Below are 19628 nucleotides of genomic sequence, written 5' to 3' on the forward strand. Positions count from 1 at the left end.
TTTTCAGCTGCACTGCAGAAGCTGTGTTGATTCCTCACAGTACTGTAATAAAGCATCAATTTTTTTTTACTCACCGACACTGTTGCGTCGAGAAAATGGGTGCTAAGAGTCGATGCATGGAATTTCTTCTTCAGATCACCAGATTCTACTTCCAAGGGCCCAGGAACTGGATTTGGTACCACTTGGCAAGTCAGGGCTCTCAGCAGAAGAGTCCAGGCACTGGTAGGTGAAGTCGTTGTTGGCACTGAAACTTCTTAACTGTAAACAAGCAACCACAAGCACTTGTTGAACCTTGGAAACAGGATGACGGCATCCCAAGGATCAGGGGGGGCAGCAAAGGGTCCAAGGCAAGGTGGAACAGCACTTGCAGTCCGGGCAGGTTCTGATGGACACTCACCCATTTAGGTAGCAAGTTGAAGCCTGGGACCTCAAACACAGGGGCCCCTTGGCGCTTAGGCCCTCCCACCAATAGACTGCTTGGGAGCGCACAGCGACAATAAATGGACATTCATAAATTGCAAAGACAATGAAATTATGCATTATCATGGATATTGTGAATAAACAATGAACCTCAAATGTATAACCATATCATGTTTTAATGAACTGCAACCTTTTAAGGCTCCATAGCACGTTGTCAAGCAGTGTCATTTAAGGTAAAAAGGACGCAGTCAAAAGGAGGGGGGAGGTGAACTCGCCCCTGGGAGGGGTTTGCTTTATTGAATTGAGTAAGATGAGGAAAAGCAGGCAACAGGGCAACAGTGCATGGGGACATGGATGAAAGGAGAGTGAACGCGAATATTGGCTACCACCAGCCCCATGAGCAGCCTATGGATAGGCCTACGATGGTGGGATGACATGCACATGGGGACCCACATACTGGAGTTCATCAGGGAAATCTGAGTAAATCACATTGTAATCATTGACGTTTACTAGGATGAGCATATTATTTGTTATAGGTGTTATGTACTGTCAATGTATTAGCCGTGCCTGGCGAGACCTCCACATCACTCCTCATTCTTAAGCTTCTAAGGTTTGATTTATTTTGTAGTGAGTCAGTCATTTTATTTCAGCAACATTTGGATTTTTCAAACCCCCTACGTTTTTTCGAGAGCTGGTGTTGTTGGACAGCACCCAGCTGTATGAGTATAAGCATTCTTTACTAGGCTGAAGGTGTACAGTATTAGCCACCAGGAGAGTAGGCTGGTGAATAAAGTCGATTTTGCCTTGGCTGTCTGGAATGTAATCCGCTGGCCACCCTGAAGGAATTAAAGCGAGCTGGAGACTACCGATATCACCCTCCATTCCTCACCATTTCCAGCATAAAGTGATCCATGTATTTAAGTATTATGCTATATGTACCCAGATACCCCAACTGCCCACAACAATATTGACCCCGCCCAATCTCTGCACCCAACCAAGCCTACCAATCCATGAACCCATGCCAGTGCATCAGCAACACCAATGTATCCATTCATCTATGCACATCCATAAATACATGCAACCCATATATCAGAACTTGCTTAAGCCCACATACATCCATCTCTGCAAAATTGCACTCATCTACACGCCACAACCAATCCAACCATTCAACTAACAATTTATCCATGCATTATCACCTCACTTCACTCACCCAACTATTCATAAAGATGTTAATCCAGCCATGAAACATATATTTTCCCACCTTTATACACATGAATATGCACAGACACCTGTATGCACATATTCATCCGCCCACATGCATAAACCCATACATCCAATCAAGCATCGACTAATTCCCTCACGAGCTGCCCTTTCTTGGCTGCATCTTCTGACTCATTTACTCAACAAGGGCCTGCTTGGCAAACGTCATGTGGTTACACACACATATACAATCAAATCAACCTTTTTACCCCTGCAAGGAGTCCACACAGGGCTTCCAGACTTGTGTAAATGCTTTACAAGAACGGATATTATCTAATAAGAGTAAGAAGAAATCCATCCTTGTAAATCTCACTCAATGAATTGGGAGTGAGTGAAAACGGCTCTTAAGAACAAACAAAGGGACTTCGCACTTATCAAAACCCTGCGCTCTGAATATAAATCTGCCTTGGCATCCCTCAAAAAGGACATAAAGAAGAACATCTGGGAGTCTTTGCTTGACCCATCAACTCTGGGCAATAGCTCCAAGTTCTGGAGCATAATCAATAAGCCGATGTTTGATGATCCTAACGCTGCCAGCCTTGGAACTGTTATACCCGAGAATGAATGGATTTCCCACTTCAGTCTAATCTTTAAGAGCGACGATCCCCAGATGATACAAGCACCCAAACTTCATGAAGAAGCACCTTTGCTTTTCACAGCTAAAGAAGTTGAAAAGGGGATCCGTTGTCTAACCAGTAATAAGGCCCCGGGTCCAGATGGCCTTCCCCCAGACTTATTTAAATCAAATATTCCCTTCTGGGCCCCAATCCTCACGGCGGTTGTTAATGCTGGTGCTGCAATCGGGGCTCCAAAATCCTGGGGGGCCTCAACTATTGTACCCGTTTACAAGAAGGGTGACAGAAGCAACGCAGCGTGTTATAGGCCAATCTCCTTGATAAATTCAGTCGCCAAAGTAGTGGGAGGAATTATTCTAAACAGGCTGACCATATGGGCCAAAAACAACAATGTAATGTCGCCCGTTCAATACGGCTTTAGACCAGGGCACTCTACAATAACTCAATGCCTGAATCTATATCTAATTAGCGGCAAGTACACTCTGGCTAGAAACGGAACACTAAACTTGGCCTTTATGGACCTTTCATCGGCCTTCGATTGCGTTGATAGAAGCAAACTCTGGGATGTCCTGTTAAAAATGGGAGTTGAAAAAAATCTGATCAACTTTTTGGCTGACCTCCACAGTGATACACGAGCAAACGTTCGCTATACTAAAGACTTGAAAGTAACCAGAGACTTCAAAATAAATCGGGGGGTTAGGCAGGGCTGTATTTTAGCGCCATTTCTTTATAACCTATATATAAACGTCTTGAGGAGCATCTTTTAAAAACAAATACGGATTACCCTTATATCGGGAAAAAGGGCGTTCCTGTTCTGCTCTACGCAGATGACGCCGTCCTTATCTTCAGAACTGTACTTGGCCTCCAGATACTACTAGACTCCTTTTTCCAATTTATGAACTCACGGGGCCTATGTATCAACAACACCAAATCATTTGTTATGAAGGTAGGATCTGGTTCAAAAAAGTCCTTCCCCTTCTCTGTTAATGGGGAAAAAATACCAATAACAAAAACTTTTTCATACCTTGGTGTATTGTTTGACCATAAACTTACATGGGGTCCCGCACTAAAAAGAAAGAAAGGAGAAATAACAACGACCAACGCTGCAATAATTGACTTCGCGCGCAAAATGGGTAACACACCAGTGGTTGCTTTGATGAAATTATATCAAGCCAAAAGTACTGCTGTCGCCTGCTATGGGAGTGATCTTTGGGGCTTTGTCCCAGCGGGCGACCTTGTAACCACTGAAAATAACTTTTTAAAACAAGTTTTGTGTCTACCGAAGAGCACAGCTAATTTTTCCACTCATGAGGAACTGGGCATGCCACACCTAGGGGATAAGATTGCTGTAAACCCCTTGTTGTGCTGGCTAAACTGCTGGCTGAACGATGAAATACCATTCACCCAAAACATCCTCCTCGAAGCACTCAACTGGGAAGGGAAACTCAAGATACCCTGGCTAAAATACATCAGAAATTGCCTTCAAGATCTGGGTAGGCTGGATCTATTTCTAACACCACAGCAAGTATCCAAGCAAGATGTAACATATGTAAAGGACACTTTTTTGTTGAACCGACAGTTTGCTAGGGAAGAGACTGAACTGAAGAAGGGTAGTGTGATGAGACATGTTTTAACTAAATCATGTATACAAATTGAACCATACCTATCCTGGGCTATTTCCAGAAATGAGCGCTTCCTGTTGACTAGATTTCGTTTTGATCTATTTCATTTGATGCTAGCCGTGCCGAGTGGAGCCCATAGGGGGCAAGTGCTGTCAACTTGCGGCTGCGACAATAAGTCTCCGCAAGACCTGGCACACTTTTTATTCGTATGCTCCTACTACACGATACCGCGGAAAATGTTTTTAAAACCTCTTTTCAAAAAATTGAACTTTGTGCAAATAAGGCCAACACTACTTTATCTCCAAATGCTGCACTGTGAAAGCACTTTTTTTACATGTAATTTTTTAAAAACAGCCCTGAAATTCAGAAAAAGCATGGAAGGTTAACCCCTATCTGAACTATGCTACCCCTGTAAATATGTCTCAGATAAATAGAATACTTATATTTGTGAAATAACATGCTATCTTGTGACCTCTTGCTCCTGATGACTTGTCTTTTTAACATGTGATTTGTATATATATGTATTTTATCGCACTTTTATGGCTGTATTGCACACCGTCGAATAAAGAAATTTTGAATTGAAAATTGAATTGGGAGTGGGTGTTTGAGGTGGGGTTTGCCTTAAACGTTTAAGGGTTCCCACATGTATGTGTCTGGCATTTCCTAGTTCCAGGGAGGAATAGGGTATGGCACAACCCCATATTTTGGTGGAGATATATATAGGTGAAGCGCTTTCTCCACGTTGGAAAATATTGTATCTGTTTGGGGGGCGGGGTGGCATTTGCACTGGAGTTGGGGGGTGGGGTGGGGGGGGGTTCATTTGCACTAGAGACCCCTATTCCCCATGTGCCGAAATCTCTGCTGTATACAACTCTGCACACAGGACTAAGAGCATCAACAAAATGTTGCATGGCATTCCCCGAAGTGCATCTAGAAACCTGCACCTGGTATAGGTTTCCAGGCATGCAGCTATCCAAGAAAATGTCTGGGAACATTTATGAATAGCACAAAGTTGTAAAAGTTCATTCAGGCGGAGATATATATCTTCATCCCTACGTTTATGGCATTTCTGTGACAAGGGCCCAACGTCTTCGACCACATTCATGTATTCATTGATCCATCCAGCAACATGTTCACGTATCCGTCAGGCACTCGTGGGTACCTTTTTTTCAAGTGCCTATGTATCCACATGTGTGTTAACTGTGTGCACATGTGAAGCTGAACATGGACGTGGTGCGTGCATGTTTTTGGTGGTGAATATATGTATGCATGTGTCTGTCTGAGCGTGTTGTGTGTACATATACATACATGTGTTATTCTGTATGTGCATGGACGCCTGCAGAAGTGTTGCTCTCTGATTGCTTGTCTGCATGTCTGTCTGTAGTGTACGTGTGTGCATGAGTGCCTTTTTTGCGTTCTATGGGGACCAACCCTAATGTGTTTTGGAATTTCGTCATTTCCATTTCTTTAATTGTGCATGCGTTCTATTTGTATAAATAAAAATAGGAATGTACTTAAGGCTTAAAAGCAAGTCTAACCGTGGTGAATGTTTTGCAATTTTGCGAGTTTAATGTTTTTACTATGCTTTTGTTCTTACGGGGCTGCTATATTATTTTACTGTATCTGATGACCTCTGCTGCTCTCTAGCGGTGGTATTCTGCATTATTAGGGAAAAAGATATAGAGGGAGCGGATGATCCTGGAGCCATAATTGAAACAAATAATGAAACCATAATTTATGAATCTATAGCAGTAGGACTAATTACGAACGAGGAACATATCTTCCACTTGTTATACAACTTTGAGAATGACTTCCTGGCTGCCACTGGGCAAAATAAAATAATTACAATTAAATGGTTTTACAAGACGAAATAGGGTTCAACTATATCAAGGGGGAATGCTGGGGAAATCTGCTCATTTTGCTCTGATGTCATAAAATTGTGTGTGCTACCATCTAAAGTTATTTTAAGCTTCTACGAAGAGATGTGTACCTTTTACATTTCTTTGAACACAGACCTTTGTGACACTGTTTATTCTTAAATAGCATCGTCCTGTTGTACAGAGGCAGTCCTGCCAAATTATTTTCTTAAACACAATGGAGCCGAGTCATAAAAACATTTAGAGTACATGAAGTAGAAATACAGGAGGACTATTACATGATTTGTAAAATTGGCCTCGAATGCAGAGAGGGCACAGGTCTTTGTATGTGTACTAAGCGTACATAAATATTCCCAACAGTTTCCTATTTATTATTATCTTTTTTGCATATTCATATAGCGCGAACTAGACACGAAGGTATTGGAGCGCTTTACATGAGCACCAGTTATGTTACACAAGAATACAGTCATGGTTTTTTGGTAGGCAGAAGGAGATTAAGGGCTAGATGTAGGTTATTTCTATTTACCGATTCCTAAATACCGAATTTTACCGATTCGGTATTTAAGAATCGGTAAATAGAATGTAGGTAAACAATCGGTAAATGTTACCGATTCGGTAATATTCGTTATTACCTATTTGGTATTTATCGAATCGGTAATAAGGAATACCTTACCATTCATTCCTAATGGGCCTGGAAGCCCATAGGAATGAATGGGAAGCCATTCACTATTACCGGTACGGTAAATACCAAATCGGTAATAGGGGGAGCATATTCAAGGGTGGCAGGGTGTCACATTGACACCCTGTTGCACCCCTAAATCGTGCATGGGTGCACATGTGGCGCACATACATGCCCTAAGGGCATGTATGTCTGCCACATGGCACTTTAAAAAAAACACAAAATTGCTTTTTAAAAGGTATTCGGTATTTACCACCAACTTGTAGTTGGTGGTAAATAACGAATCCTTAAACCAAAAATGCACTCAGTTGAGTGCTCCCTACATAGGATTTAAGGATTCGGTAATTTACTGATTCCTTAAATTAAGGAATCAGTATTTTACCGATTCCTTAAAATAACGAATCGGTAAATTACCGAATCCTTAAATCCAGCCTCCTACATCGCAAAGGGCTAAATACCTGTCAGTAACAGGAAATTTACAGATTTTCGTCCGTTACCGACCGGTATTAGCCCACCTACATATGGCCCTATGTGATTTGCCCAGAATCACAGGATGTTGAGCCAACTCTTAGCCTCAACCTGCTTTCCCAGCTCCATGGATGGCAGCTCTGGCCTTAACACAACATCCTCTCCTCAATTCAGTTTTAACAGCGGCGGCCGGCACAGGTAAATGCGGTGAGCTGGTGGGACAGGGCGGAGGCGAAACGGGGAGGGGGTGGAGTCGACAGACGATGGAATAGGTATATTAAGAAAAAAATACCTCATCCATTGTCTGTTGGCTTACCCCCTATACCGCTCCCTGCCCCGCCCACCACGTTTACCTGAGCCGGCCGCTGCTGAATTTTAGGTTTTCCGGGGCCAAGTCATTCCTGCCTTAGGAGCCTTGAGGATCACATAAAAAATTCCCTTGTCTGACTTGGCCACTGCAGGCCTTTTAACAGCCCTAGGGCCTCAAGAAGGTAAATAGTATTTACCGATTCGTAAATGCCAAATTTTACCGATTCGGTATTTACGAATCTGTAAATGCTATGTAGCTAAAAAATCGATAAAAAATACCGAATCGTCAAGATTCAGTATTTACCGAGGCGGTATTTGCCATTCATTCCTATGGGCCTGGAGGCCCATATGAATGAATGTCAATTACCGAATCGGTAAATACCAATTCAGTAAAATTGGGAAAAAGTCAAGGGTGGCAGTGTGTCACTTTGACACCCTGTTGCACCCCTGATTAGTGCTTGTGTACCCTAAGGGCATCTATGTCTGTCATATGGCACAGGTGTAAATGCACATATTTGCATTTACATAGGAATTCGTTATTTACCACCAACTAACAGTTGGTGGTAAATAACGAATCCTTTAAGCCCAGAAGCACTGTTTGAAGTGCTTCTTAAATTTCATTTACCGATTCGGTAAATACTGAATCGGTAAATGATGATTCGGTAAATACCGAATCTGAAAATACCGATTCGTTATTTACCGAATCGGTAAATATACCCCACCCATAGAAAAAGGCTTTTACCGGTCGGTATCGGCCGATTTGGCCCGTTACCAACCAGTAAAAGCCTACCTACATCTGGCCCCTAGTGACAGCAAATAAGTGTCCATGGGACCAGTGGGGCCAAGAGGGTCGACCAAACAGTAATTCCGTACTCAGGAGTGTGCAAACCACTCCTCCCCTGGAGCAGAGCAGCCCCGCACACCCACCAGCCCACCCCAAAGCAGGAGGACTGAAGCTTAAAATGATAATAACTATAGGTTATTATCATTTTATGTTTCTCACTGCTTAAAAGCAGGGAGACGACGCTCCTCCATCATAGCAGAGGAGCAGCCCCATTCTTCCCTTGAGAGAGCTGCTTTTAAAAGGCACACTGAAAGAGTGCCACCTTTTGCTGCGCACTTTCAGTGTGCCTCTTAAGGGCATGTTGAGGTTACACCCTCTCATTATAGCACTGGCACTACTTATGTGCCAGAGTTATCAGTATTACAGAAGAGGACTCACAGGCATCTACGACCCCTTCTACAATACCATTGTGCCATGGGAGGTACACAGACTGGGAGCACATGCCTGTTGTGTCCACGGGGCATAACGTATAAAACGCTCTAGGTTGCTGGAGGTTCTGACCTCTGCCCACTGGACAGGTACTGCTCACCAAATCTTGAGATTCATTCCCGCCTGGCAGGGATCTCACTACCTATGTCTCATTTACCAAGGTAATGGAGGAATGGTAGGCAGAGCAATATGATGCCGGACTATCTTCATCAAAATAGGAGTTTGTTTCAGCAAAAAACATAACCCTGATGTGGACCAAGCCTGCAGACATTGCAGGAAGGAGTTGAACTCTCGACAACATTGTTTGTGAAGTGAGCACCGCAGTGCTTAATTTGTGGTGGTGTCTGCCACTGTTTGGCAGCAGCACCTTTATATAAGCATCTGCACTTGTTTATGAGAGCACATCACATGGTGGTCCTCTCAGCCTAACTTGCCTAGTAATACACTGTAATAAAAAAACAAAAAAAAATCACAATTCCTGGCCATCCGTACATCTTAGGGAGACCTGCAATAGTCCAAAATGTCACTTATCTTTACATGTGATGGTTAGTAGATAATGCTGGCACTGCCAGTCAGCAGCTGTGGGTGGGGTCTGCTGGAGTGGAGTACCTTGGGTACTGGCACGTATATATTTTAGAAATTAAACAGTGTGTCCGTGCATACGAAGGCAACCAATGCTGAGGTTTACATGACCAGCACTCAGAGTGCAGTCATGCAGGAATGTCTCTATATATTGACATAACTGAACAAAATTGTTTATTAGTTCGGCAAACAGACATATCAATATACCTACTACAAAGTGTATTTGTGCTCCAATAATTAAATTGGAGCACCGTTCAAAAATGAAAATGCCTCCTCATCACTTAACAGGGGGGCCGGGAATCAACTGAAAAAGCATGGAGAATTGTACCTGTTCTTGTTTCTTAGGAAAGTTATATATGAATTCAAACTTTAACAACTGATTAATAACTTATTGATTATGGAATTTCATTTTAGCGAATACCTACACTGAAATAAATATATTTTTCATTTGATTATAGAATGCAACACAATGAAAAGCCCTAAAGAGCAAAGCGAAGACAGTAATGGAATCAAAGTTGTTGAAGAGAAACAGGTTGGTCAATTTAAAAATGAATGCTTTTGAAATGTATGCAAAACAATTTTAAACATAGCCATGATATGTAAAACGGCAGTCGTATTTGTTTTCGAAGGCTTTATCCATACAATTCTTTAGTTCCTACATTTTACATATGCGTTTTATATATTCACGCGTTAAATGCGTTAACATGGAGGAATTTCAGGAGATATAAAAGTAATTATTTTTAGCACTTGCAGGTATCATAGATCCTCAGCAAAATGTATTTCTCTTTCTCCATCGAACACTTGAAGAGGTTACTGCCATCACGACCATGTCCACATGGGAAGCATGCACGCTCGGGATTTTTTGCAGGCGGAAAACCGAGAAAGTACAGTGTTGTTTCCTCTCACTAGCCATTCTCTTGGCAAAACGGGGAATAGCTATGCATTGGAGGTCCCCCGTTGTAAAATGCAAACAAAAACCCAATAAACAAATTTAAACAAAAAAAAGATAATGTATTTGTCTTCCATAATGAAAAACATCATGCTGAACATTTCCTTTGATGTATTTTTCTTTTGTTTGGCTCCAACGTGCTGTCTAAAAGTCGTTCTATCGAGTTTGTAGCCTTAAAAAAACAGAAGCAGATTGCATGGTTTAGTGTACAAAAAGACATTAAAATAAATCATTTAGTACAGCCAGAAAAAAGTGTAGCACATTCACCATTGTCCGTCCCAGAATACATTAACGAGCCAGTAAGAATTGTCTGAAAGGACTTTGGTGATAACCGTGGCACACAGCAGAGCAGCTACATATGTAAAACGATGAAATGCAGATAACATTGAGCAATGCAGCTGTTGGTATGGGTGGAGGAAGTTACCTCGCATTGAACGCGTGGGTAGGCGCAGAATATCACTGAGCAGACCAAGAGAATCTCCCTGCAAGTGTAGACGAGACACCAGGCCAGAAGCTTTTGGTTGAAACAAGTTTTCAAGCATGTGTGCATCTTTGCCTATGCAGTTGCACATTTGTGCTCATGATTTGAACTCACAGTAAATGAATTTTAATTATTTTGGCCACTTTTTCGCCCAAGGTCCACAATTGCTCCATTTTGTTTGTTTAGTAAGGTTGCTTGGTGTAGGGCGGGAAAATTGACTGGGAGTGTCACCGAATACTCATAAAATGCTGACCCTTTTCCCTTGCTTACAAAAGCCAACTGCTAGATTTTCTGGACTTGCACGTCCCATCAGCGTTCAAGGATTTATGTGAAGTGTGCAAATAGGTTTGACATTAGACAAGACCTCTTGATTTTACAAAAATTCATGAAAAATTAAAATGGCCTCCTCCTTGGCCTCTAAATCTTACATTGAACCTCGGGTACTCTTTTTCCTTTCATTTAGAGATCCGCCTTTCACCACCTTTTCTTTGTTCATCACCTCTGTACGGAATCAAAGGGACATGGACTCTCATCACATGCTCTTTCAACTTACTTGGTCCCAAAAGAGGGTCAAAGTGTAGTCAACACTAACAAAGACAGTTGTGAAATTTTAATGTAGAGTACAGCTCAATTAACTATATTTCCTTTATTCTCATTATATCTGTGCCTACTACGTGTTTACAATCTGTCACTGTACCATTTTTTGATCAGATTTTCGGAAATAGGGGCCGATCACGATGCGCCCGGAAAGACTCCGACGGACTTTACCGCCGCAATGCATGCTCCCTTAGGGAAATGTAGGAATGTGACCAAACAGTGTTCGGTCGCATTCTAATTAGATGGTCGGAACTGCTGACCAGAGTTCGGTCGGTCCCAGAAAGTCTGCCGTCATTGTAATTAGGCCCTAAATATTTCACAATTAGCACATTGGGTTCACCTTTGCACACTGAGCACATGTAGGTCTACTTTGTTTATTTTTTTTAATAATGTCTATGTCCTACATCCTACATCATTGCCATCTAAACATATTTTATGGATTTAACTATGAGTGTAGCATCTTGTCTATATGTACTTTTACATTTGATGTTGGCTTGATGTATTGAGTATATCAATTACATAACTTAAAATCTTGTGCATATTGATACCATCATGGACATTTTTGGTTGCCATTATTACTACCCATGTCTACCTTAGTCTATGTGCTGCTCTGATGGTTTTAGTTACTGCTTTGGAACATAGGCACCTCACTCGAGTAACTATAACTTCCATGTTTCCATGCTAAAAAATATTGCTGAGATCCACACTACTAAGAACACGTGATCAGGCTAGGAATCCCAAAAAGTGGCAAGGAATGCACCCTCCAACAGACTTTCTCTGCTTTCGGGTGCGGACGGTGGAATAATCTCACTTTGCACGTTAAACATACTTCTTTGTTGGTAATTTCTGGAAAAGTCTCAAAACCCACCTCTTCAGCAGTGCTCCTATCCTTCCTAGACTGTTGCCTTCTCTTCTCTGCTTGACCATTCTCTATGTGGCTATATTTCTCCTGTCTTCCTTATTTGTATATTAAAGGAAATACCTCTTTTTGCATGATCACCACTCCCCATTTTCGAACTGATGCTGCTGGTTTTCGCGTCTGTTGCCTGCTAACCAGGCCCCAGTGTATGTGCTCTGACCCCTAAAATATGTGTACAATTGGCTTATCACTGATTGGCATAATTTACCTGTAAGTCTCTAGCATATGTACATCCAGGGCCTGTAAGTTAAATGTCACTAGTTCTGCCTTTCTCTAAACACACCTCAGGTGTGTGCCCAGGCTTCTGACCATGGTAATAAAAATTCTGCCATGTCAGATTCTGACAGAGCTGTGCAATCTGGGATCATTAGGGGCCAACCCCCAGGAAATTATGTCAAAGTGGGAAGCGTGGCCCTAGAAACTTTGCCCCTATTGGACAGGAAGATTCCCCCACTCAGAAGCCAGTGCAAGGCGTAAAACTGGCACCACGCGATACCTTAGTAAGAATACTGGAAGATGGCCGATGGAGCAGGATCTCTTCCTGCGGGCTTCTGAGGTTAGGGATCGCCATTGGCTTACATCCCTGTAAAACCCATCTCATCGAGCCTTACGAACGAAACAACCAGTATTAGGAGTATTATATATTGTGATTTACACTCATCCTGCATTTGTCGGGCTCCCAACGCGAGGGATTTAAGTTGCAGCCCCTGTCTCCGAACGGTGGCGGTCTCGGCCTTCACTGGAGGGCTGCCTCAGTGGGAACTCCTGAGGCGGCTTTCTTTCTCCGGCAATCAAGATTCGACTATAGACACGATGTCCCCAGCGACAGTGAAACCAGGGAGACGCTGGGCCACCGGTTGCCGCCTCAGCGGCTAGTCTCGAGGCTGCTTGCTTTCTCCAGCGGTCAGTATCCGACTCAGGACCCGACGTCCCTATCGACAACGGAGCCAGTGAGACGCTGGGCCTCCGGTGGTGCCTTCATCACCTGGTGCCCTCTGCCAACGGACCGGGGACTGGGCTGGATAGGGCCGCGATCATTGTGTTGAGCTAGGCAGAACTGCCGGGGGTTACTTCGCAGAGCGGATACACTCGGCCTCTGATTACTCTTCACAAGAGCCCCCACCTCCAATGCGGTGGCCCATCACCTCCTCAGCCTGGTTTGCAGGCTGCAACGGCGGCGGGGCTCAGAAAAAGGTTTGGGCCCTGGACACTCCTGCCGCCTTGCGCCGCCCCCTGTCACGGTCCCACTGAGATGCTGCGAACAGTTGGGCTGCTGGGCTCTGCCTTGCAAAGGCGGTGCCCTCTTTGTGGTGCAGAAGCCTTTCGAGGTCCCTCTTGCTTCGGAATATTTCTGGATTGCTGCCTCCGATGACGCTTTGCCCCATGGAGTGATCCGAGCCTGGAGACGCCCTCATCACCCAGCACACTCGGTGGAATTGTGTGTTCTACGGTGGGGCCCCACTCCCACTTCGCACCATTTCTGGGAGCGTGACAAACCCTGCTATATAATGCCAGAGACTTTCATACGGCGTAGTGGGGCTATATTATCGATGTGTGTGGGAGCTGCCCATTATGAGTGTTGGCTCGCTGCTTTTGGAGCCCCTCCTCCCGACCTGCAGCTGGACCTCTGGGGCAGGATCTCCGCCCTGTTGGCACTAAACTCTCAGCCTCTTGGGCTGCCCCATTGGCCAATTTGAGGTCCCATCTGTATTTTCCCCACAAGATGGCAACTATCCGCACGATCCCGTCTCCCAAGATGCCAAATTACCCTATATTGAGACCACAGTGACTGATCTCTGTTTCATCTGCCTGGGCTGCCTCATTTGCCCATTTGAGGTCCCATCTGTATTTTCTCCTCAAGATGGCTACTATCCTCACGATCCTGCCTCACAAGATGGCGAATGACCCTACATTGAGACCACAGTAAGTGATCTCTCTTTCATCTGCCTGACGATCATCCTGCATAGTCGCCCGACCATAGTTTCTCCCACCAAGGTGGCCACCACCGTTCCCTCTGCCGAGTTCACCCCAAAGTTGGTGAGTCATGTCTCCCCAGTTAGACCACAGCGCAGCGCTTGTTGTTGGTCATTTTGGTCCTTTCTGCCATCTCCTGAACTGTGCACCGGGGTCGCTGGTGCTATGGGGCCAGTTCTACGCCTTACCCCAGTGCAGCCCTTTGCCTCATTGTACCTCTGGCTGCCCCGATTACCCTACTGCTGTTCTTCCTGAGGCTGTGGGGCTTTCGTGCGATGCTGGTGTCGCTGCTCTGAGACATCGGGTGGACTCACCTCCTTGCCGCAACACCCCCTCCTGCTCTGAATTTGCCAGTATCCGCCCAGGCCATAATCTTGTTTGAGGTCTGGGGTTGCGTTTGGCCTGAGGAGCCGGCTCTGCATTGGCCCGCTTGACGTTCCCCATCTCTTGCTTCACGCTGCCTGGCTGGAGAGTTGCCTACGCCTGGAGTTTCAATCCAGGACAGGATCTGGATCCTGATATCTGTCCCTACTGTGACAATGTCCACGTCCGTGACGGCCCCAGCTATTGCCCCCCCTAACCTGCAGCTGATCCTGATATAGTCCCAATTCCAACCTTTGTACTCGGCCTGATCTTTCCCATAGTTCTGATATGGTCCCACTACTAACTCTTATACTCGGACCATGCAGTCACAAAACTCTCTTCGATGATATGCTATCACAAGAATTATTTCAACTTGTGTTTTATATGTATGTACTATAACAAATGTTATCGGTTTTTTAATTTGAGTGTTGATGTTCAACTACAAATCTTTGTGCCATACCAGATCTAAGCTCTACTGCGGTTCTACTATGGTAACTATGCCCTTGGTCCGCCAACTGCTCATCACTCCTCAACTACCTGTGTCTAAGCCTGTCTTGGTTTGACTATTTTTGTAATTCTCCACTCAGAATAACCTACCCTCCCTACCCTAATTTGGCAACTTTCTTCTGTGTCCTACCGACATTTCCAGCTCACATTTTCCCTCAATTGCTGCTTGCCCCTTGCTTTTGCTCACTACTTAACCCCCTTAACTCCAACCTCCCTCACTCACCATCTTTCCCCCTGATTCTCCACCTGCTTTACTACTCTTTACCCATCCCTCCCTTCTCTCTCTTTACCCCCACCACCTCAACTCAGTGACCCATCATGCACCCCCTCAACCACACCCTCACCCCCCAAGACTCAACTGTCATCAGACATGGCCTCAACTCATGGACCATTACTTACCCTCCTAATCTCTCAAAAAATGCAAAGAAATTTTTAAACATAGATTACTAATTCTAACATCCTGAAACATTAATTGTTGACAACTACCTCAGCCTTTCTTCCCCTATAAAAAAACAATTACATCTTCTACTCCAACGCCCCTCCAAATGGAAAAGCATCTTCCTTCAACACCTCCCAGTATCCAAATCTATCAAAATTCCTTATGGATTCAAACTATTCACTACCCCTTCCCCAACTTTTCTCAGAGAAATTGACATCTCTATATTTAAAACAGATAATATCCTCATACAATCCTCTGAACACCACCTCTCCATCCTTGAACCCCATTTCCAGACTCTGTCCTTCCTTCTATCCAAACCATCACCTAACCCCCCTTCTACCCAACCCCTAGACACCCTTTGGCTCTCTCCATCTCCCTCGACTCTTATACACCCTCCCCTAGACTGTCATTGCTGTCCCTCAATTCTCAACATCCAACCACTTAGTCCATCTTGAGACCTCCCCCCCGGCTACCAAACAACACCATCTGTCTCCCAAACTCGCAAGCTCTCCAATGCCCCCTCCCTCCAACCCCTACTGCTACCCCAGACCACACTCTTGCCACCTTACCACCCTGAAACCTCCACATTATCCCTACTCGGCCTGACCCCTTCCTCACCCTCTCAGAACTGCAGTCTCTCCCCTACAACAGCAGTCACCCATACCCACCCCCTCACAACCTCTTATCATCTCAAACCACATCTCCTGACTCTAGGAATGCCCTGTCCTTCTCATCGACCATCCATGCCTCCTTCAACCCATGCACTCCTCTTATCCCCCTCCCTGAACTGCCTCCATCCCCTCACACCAGGTTTTCTCCCCCGACCAACAATGAACCCATCCTTCCCCCCACCTTTTCCCCAACGCGCTCGCCCCAATTCCGTTAATTCAGACTCTGTCCAAATTGAACGCAATCTCTCAACCTTGACAACTGAACTCACAAGGCTGAGAGAAGATTTCAACTCTCTCTACTCCAAGTCCCTCTTTAATTGCTCTAACTCAGTCTCCCCTGAACCACAGTGATTCTCTAATCCCAAACGATGGGACACTACACCCCTTGGCTGCTGTACCCATAGGCCCCTCCGTACATCGAGTCATCTCACCTCTTCCAACCACCATGACGTCTGCAACCCCTACATTTCTAATTCCTCGATTAAAGTTCCTCCCCCCTCACTCCAACATTCCCATTATTGTGGGGACCTGCAGATTCCCCCCTTTCCCTTCTCCCCTGTACCCCCAGCCCAATGTACCACCATCCATTCATGCTCCCCTCCCATAGACTTCCCTAAACCCCTCACCTACATTCTCCCTAGCTCCAACATTCCCATTATTGTGGTGGTCAACAGATCCCCCTCTTCTCCCGCCTCCCCCAGTTCCCCAACCCAATGTACCTCCATCCATTCACGCTCTTCCCCGAAAGACTTCCCTAAACCGCTCGCCTGCATGCTTGTTAACTGCCGTTCGGCTGTTCGAGATGCAATCAAAATATCAAAAACAATCCATAGCGTAGCTATCGACATTGCCTTCCTCACGGAAACCTGGCTCAATGACCACTGTACTTCTAGCCTTGACTTACTGTCCTCCCTCGGGTCATTCTATCATCAGAAAAGACAGAACTGAGAGAATAGGGGGTGGATTAGCGATTATCTTTAAAAATGAACTTCAACTTTACCTTGTCAAAAACCTTGACTACAACACCTTTGAATACCTCGAAGCCAAACTTAAGTCTCAAGGTTCTCCCCAGATTCGTCTGCATAATATCTACCAAACTCCTGGTAATCCACTTGCCTTTGTTGAGGAACTATCCGAACTTCTTACTCAATCGTCTCTCTCTAACTCTAAAAATCTCTTCCTTGGAGATTTCAATCTCACTGGAATGTGACTGATGACCCCTCAGTCCACCTCCTAACCAATCTTCTTGAGATCAATGAACTCAAACAACTCTGCCACTCTCCCATCCACTCCAAAAGGGCCACTTTTGATGCCATCATTGCCAACAACGACTTGGCTTCCCTCTCCAATATCATCCCCATCGACTGGTCTGACCATCACCTCATTATGCTCTCTATCGCAAACTCAGCTCCACTCCCTCACCAATAAAATTACAACCTCTAAATAGACCAGAAATCTTAATCACATCCCCCCTGGTGAACTTGAGGCTAAAGTCCAAGTACAACTTCTTCTCACCCCTCTCTCCCTAAATGCTAACAAACTCACCAAACATTTTAATAAAACGGTCCTCGATGTCTTAGACCAAATTGCTCAGTCCAAACTAAAAACCCTAAGAAACATTCCATCTAAATCATGGTTCAATTCCAAACTCAATGACGAAAGACGTGCACTTAGACTTACGGAAAGAACATGGACACAACACCCTTACCCTGCCCCTCTTCCTCTCTTCAGATCTGCTAGAGTCAAGTACAACACATCTTCACAGAAAAGGCTTCCTTCTTCCGTACACAACTCCATTGTGCGAAAAACAGACCCAGAGAGCTGTTTAACATAGTTTGAAACCAAACTTCCTCTACCCCTCCAACTCTGACGGCTACAACTGACAGATGCGAAGAAATTGAAAAGTTCTTCTCCGAAAAAATAGCCATAATAGACCAATCCTTCCTAGCATCTCAGATCCCTCCTTATTCCCCATCTATTGCTGACTTTACCTCTCAACCTCTCTTACTATTAACCCCCCAACTCCTCATCCCTTCTTCTGCCACTTCCCCTCCGGATACCAGCCCTTCACAGCCCAGAAACAACTCCTCCTGGCACATTTCCACCCCATAACGGAGCTTGAAGTCTCTAACATCATCTCCAAACTTAAACCGTTCTCACACACCAAAGACCCTCTCCCTGCTAACCTTGGTCTGGAGCTTAAGCACACCATTGCTCCTTATTGGTCCTCTATCGTTAACTCCTCCCATACCTCGGGTTGTGTCCCTCCCTCCCTCCCTCCAACTAAGACAAATCACTCCCATTCTTAAAAATCCTAATGCTGACCCTAATTAAACTTAATATTCTCCACCCCATCTCCAACTTACCCCTCCTTTCCAAAGCACTAGAAAAATGTGCTACACAAAATTTTTGGGAAATGGGGTTTACAGCACAATTGCACCTATCCTGTATAATGCCTTATTAGAGTGGTGACACGGATCGGAGATTCCTTTCCCTAAATCTCCTAAAACAAGAAACTTGTTCTAACAAACAATTTTTAACAATTGATCCAGCACACACATAAGTATTGCAGAAATCTGTTACACTAAAGAGCATTCAACACAAGTCCAAAATTATGCAATGAATTGAGTAGCAGAGTCCTTAGGTGTATTTTGGAAGATTAATTCTTTATTCATTTCTTCTATGCAGTAGCCAACGCGTTTCGTCCTCCACGGACTTCTTCAGGGCAGTTGGAGTGAGCTCATCATAGTTTTTTAAGAAGTTGATTTTAATTTCCTCCAAAATAGGTTCCAGGTTAGAAAAGATTTAATCGTTTATTTTGTCAAAAGGCGCATTCCAATAGCAATAGGTTTTCTCTAAATAGGGTCAGATAGCCCAAAAGTAACTATTTGAAATTGTGAATCAAGCCGGCTCCATCGCGTGGCGTCTTTTCAAGGGGTGTATAGAACAAATCAAAATCCACAACTGCCTCTCTAACCCCACTCCTGTCTCCCTCGGCATCCCCCAGGGTTCTATTCTCTCCCCCTCTGTCTTTAACCTCTTTATGGAACCCCTTACCCTCATTCTAAAACAAGCTGGAATCAATTACCACCGCTACGCTGACAACACTCAGCTGTACTATAAGATCAGATCCCACTCCGATGTTCTACACCTTAACGACACCCTGTCTAAAATCCAATCCTGGTTCCACTCCAACCACCTCAAATGAAACCCTAAAAAAATGGAAATCACTCTCTTCTCTCCAGAAAACAACCCTCTTCCTATCCAAACATGGATCACTGACCTTAATGCCCTCAACTGTACGCTCACCTCAAACTCAGTAAAATCACTTGGCATCACCATTGACAATAGCCTAACCCTCCGAGCCCACATAAAAAACTTGGCCAAAGGAGCGCTCTTCACTCTATGCCATCTCAAGAAACTCAAACCCTTCATCCCAGCTGATGGCTTTAAATTGGTCGTCCAATCACTTGTCCTCTCGAAAATTGACTATGGTAACGCTATCCTCTCCGGAACCCCAAAAATTCACCTAGCCCCACTCAAATCTGTGCTAAATCTGGCAGACGGGCTAATCACCGACTGCAAACTCTTTGACCACATTTACCCAGCCCTTAGGGCCCTTAAATGGCTGCTCAGATCCACCTACAAGATAGCATGCATTAC

At 44.5% G+C, this 19628-nt stretch overlaps 1 protein-coding gene across 2 annotated transcripts in view; it reads left to right on the top strand.

The window, feature by feature from the left end:
• SLC2A9 (solute carrier family 2 member 9) overlaps positions 1-19628 on the top strand; it is a 1599887-nt gene that overhangs the window by 312279 nt on the left and 1267980 nt on the right. For both annotated transcript variants that reach the window (XM_086964092.1, XM_086964093.1), the window contains exon 2: positions 9524-9597. In XM_086964092.1, coding sequence (XP_086820218.1) covers positions 9524-9597 — 74 coding nt within the window. The remainder of the gene's footprint in view (positions 1-9523; positions 9598-19628) is intronic.

Source organism: Lissotriton vulgaris, chromosome 3_2 (genome assembly GCF_964263255.1).
Source record: "Lissotriton vulgaris chromosome 3_2, aLisVul1.2, whole genome shotgun sequence".
NCBI lineage: Eukaryota > Metazoa > Chordata > Amphibia > Caudata > Salamandridae > Lissotriton > Lissotriton vulgaris.